The sequence below is a fragment of the Colias croceus genome, chromosome 1 (genome assembly GCF_905220415.1).
Source record: "Colias croceus chromosome 1, ilColCroc2.1".
Taxonomy (NCBI): Eukaryota; Metazoa; Arthropoda; class Insecta; order Lepidoptera; family Pieridae; genus Colias; species Colias croceus.
The window spans coordinates 1,186,411-1,189,942 of record NC_059537.1 but is presented as its reverse complement, the minus strand read 5'-3'; the positions used below and the strand labels follow the sequence as shown (position 1 = coordinate 1,189,942).

The following is a 3,532-nucleotide window of genomic DNA, read 5'->3' as shown; positions in this document are numbered from 1 at the left end:
GATATACAACTTTTTGTTAATATTATCCACTTGGGCCTTAATGGTCGGCTTTTTATATATATTATTTTAATCTAAGCGAAATAATTAAAAACAAACTAGTTTATAAATAAAATACAAAATTCTTTGTAATATTTTGAAGTAATATTATGATGATCGATGACTAAATAAATAAAGATAATGGTTATCTGTATGGCAAAGTTCAATACTAACTAATCTTTCCTTCTAAGTATTTTATTTTCTTAGAAATTTATGAATTTAAAAAGATCAAAACATTATTAGTTGTATCAAGTATATTTTTTTAGATGGAAATCGAACTTCAGAAATGGACATTCAATACATACTAATATTATAAAGCTGAAAGGTTTGTTTTTTGTTTGAACGCGCTAATCTGAGGAACTACTGGTCCGATTTGAAAAATTCTATTACCTATATAATCACGCTAAGACCAACAGGAGCGGAGCTACGCGGGTGAAACCGCAGGGAACAGCTAGTAAGGTAAGGTAATAGGTGTAAAATCATCGAACTTTTTGTTTATTTTATAGTAATAATAGTGCTTACTCAGAAATATAAAGGGGAAATCTGCGGAGTGCATTTCGTATTTCGATAAATTACAATAAGTGGTTTTGAGGGTCTAACTTGGCCTGCAACGGACATAATGTTTTTACACAAATATAGTAGATATGGGAGGAACCACTTTGAGCTATGACTTTTCTTTGTTTCTTTAAACGTAATATTTTACGTGATAAAGTTATGTTAGAAAAAGTGTAGTAGTTTATTTTTGTACGTTTTTGTTATTTTTATGTTATTATAGTTCTTTGAAATATTTAATTATTGAGATAAGAACAGATGAAGCTAAATAAACAACTAAAAGTTAGGTATCATCACTTATCTGGTGTTGATAATGAAGACATTTATTTATGAAATATATCTCAAAGAACATTATGATTATGTCTTGAAGTTATCATAACGGGTTTATTAAAACAATATTTAATTTTTAATAAAAAAATTACTCACTTTCAAAATAAATAATATAAATAATTAACCGTGAGTTTATAACGATGAATGGATTTCAAACGTGAATGACTCAACTGAACTGATTCAAACTCTAGTATTAATTTAACTGTAGTTATCACTGAAATTAATAACTATTTGTACATTTAAATTAATTTGAGTTCCGTTGATTACTAATATTTAAACTCGAAACACACTTAATTAAAACACATTTATATCATCACATTTTATTAAATAAAGATAATATAAAACGAATATTGTATAAATTCACTTATCTAAACCGTATGGGGACGAAATCGATATCACTGTCACTTTCAGAATAAGTAGTTGCTTCGACCTTGGACTGGGGTATTTCATTTGTCAGCAACTCTGGTTGTATTGTAGTTTCGATGCCGACATCAACGTTCATGTTGTCATCAGCTTTGTCATCCCCAAGTTCCTCCCGGCTATGTTCACGTTCAATAGATTTGTTTTCCTTATCATCAGTTGCTACAGCATCCACGTCTTTCAAAGGTATGGACACAGTTAGAACCTTGTTCTCGAATTCCCAGGTACCCGAGTCTTCCACGTTAGACGGCAAGGTCTTGATATAGATGTAGCGCTTCATCGATCCCTGGTCCAACATCTTGTGGGCTTCTATTTGCAACATTCGTTTTCCCATTTCCACTGAGACCTCGCTTTCCTCGAAGTCTGGTAGGTTAATTTTTAATTGGTACGTATTGCCTTCAATTTTCTCGACGGGAATGTTTAGGGATACTTGCCGGGTTATATCCTGTAGCGAGCTTTCGAGGTTGAGCATGTCATTTCGGAGTTGCGTCCAGAAGTTGCGCATGCTGAATATTTCATCATCCAGCATCCTTTCAAGGCTTTCGAGTTCGTTGGAGTATCCATGGTAGCCATACTGGGGGGCTGCGCTAACAAAGGCTAGCAAGCCACATAGAGTTAAAACAAACATGTTCGCTGTATGTTTAGAGAACAACTGCAGCTGCGCAGTGGCGGCAACATTTATTTATATTAAACAATCTGGGGTCATAGTTTATCGACTCTCCGTTTATCCAATAATGAGTAATATATCTACTGTTAATTAGTTTTCTAGAAATGTCTCATTTGTTTGGGACATGTTTTGAAAATGATGAAGCAAGACTAATATTAAAAATAGTTAACCAATCTACATATTTGTACATGATGTATCGTTACTTTTTATGTTCACAGCTAATTCTACGAAGTATAAATTATTATGTTTTATATGGGTTACAGGAAAAGTCGATGTAGATCCGTTAAGGGCATGTAGTACACATCATTTCTGAATGATTTCACTATGGAACTCCCCATCCAAAACTTAATCGTTTTCGAGATATTCGAGTTTTAATTTTTTTTATGAAAATGCCCAATTTTTCGGCTATTCGATTGAATTTTTTGAATTTTTTTGACCCTTATGATTATTTTTTTGGTTTTTTACATGAAGAATGAGATGCTTAATTACCTCCATGACTAAAATTGCACGTAAGTTACCTAAATAGATCATTGTAGACGATCGAAACTTAAGAAAATAAGTACAAATTATAAAAAAAATATTTTTCTTTTTTGGATATCTCAAAAAAATATTAAGGCACTTGCTCTGCAGATATGCTTAAAAACATCTACATTTTATCAGCTATCCAACAAGGTATATAGACCGAATCTCAATCACTATCCATACTAATATTATAAATGCGAAAGTAACTCTGTCTGTCTGTCTGTTACTCAATCACGCCTAAAATACTGAACCAATTTTCATGAAATTTGGGCTATCTCGAGAAAATGACGCAATCCCGGAAATCCCACAGGAACGGGAACTATGCGGGTTTTTCTTTGACTGCGCGGGCGAAGCAGCGGGCGGAAATCTAGTAAATAATATAAATAAGAAAACATAAACATTAAGGTCTACAGATATCGCTGCAGTGCTGATACATGTAAATATGGCCCTTATGCGTCGCAACGACAATAATTGATGACGTCACAGCGCAGTAGTTTACTATGCTAACATAGTTTTTCAGTTAATTATTGTAAAAATTATCAAAATTAAATAATTTTTTTTGTAATTGATAGAGCAAATCGGGAGCAATTTTTTTGCAAAAAAAATTTTTATGAAAAGTGAATATTTTTCATTCTATAGGGAAATCAAGTTTTCAGTATTTGGATTTTTTTTAAACTTAATTATAAATAAACTAATAATTATAGAAGTGGAGCAATTACAGATTCTGATGGAGCATTTAAGGAGCAATTTTTTGAGATATTAATAATTAAAAAAAATAAACTTTCCGCGCTAACTTCCTTCCGGTGGGGGTTCCTTAGTGAAATCATTCAGAAATGATGTGTACTACATGCCCTTAACGGATTTACATCGACTTTTCCTGTAACCCTGTATATTGGTTAACTTCATATTTCTGGTCTTTAAAAAACTTAAATTGACTAATTCAGAGCTATGGCGGTTTGTCTTGAAATGATCAAGACAAACCAGTGAAGTGAGTATTGTTCTCAT

At 32.3% G+C, this 3,532-nt stretch overlaps 1 protein-coding gene across 1 annotated transcript; it reads right to left on the bottom strand.

Moving 5' to 3' along the window:
• Positions 1-1,222: 1,222 nt before the first annotated feature.
• On the bottom strand, positions 1,223-2,011 carry LOC123695609. Its single transcript, XM_045641514.1, has one exon. The coding sequence runs from the start codon at positions 1,964-1,966 to the stop codon at positions 1,283-1,285; it is 684 nt and encodes a 227-aa protein (XP_045497470.1). The 5' UTR covers positions 1,967-2,011; the 3' UTR covers positions 1,223-1,282.
• Between the last annotated feature and the right edge of the window lie 1,521 nt (positions 2,012-3,532).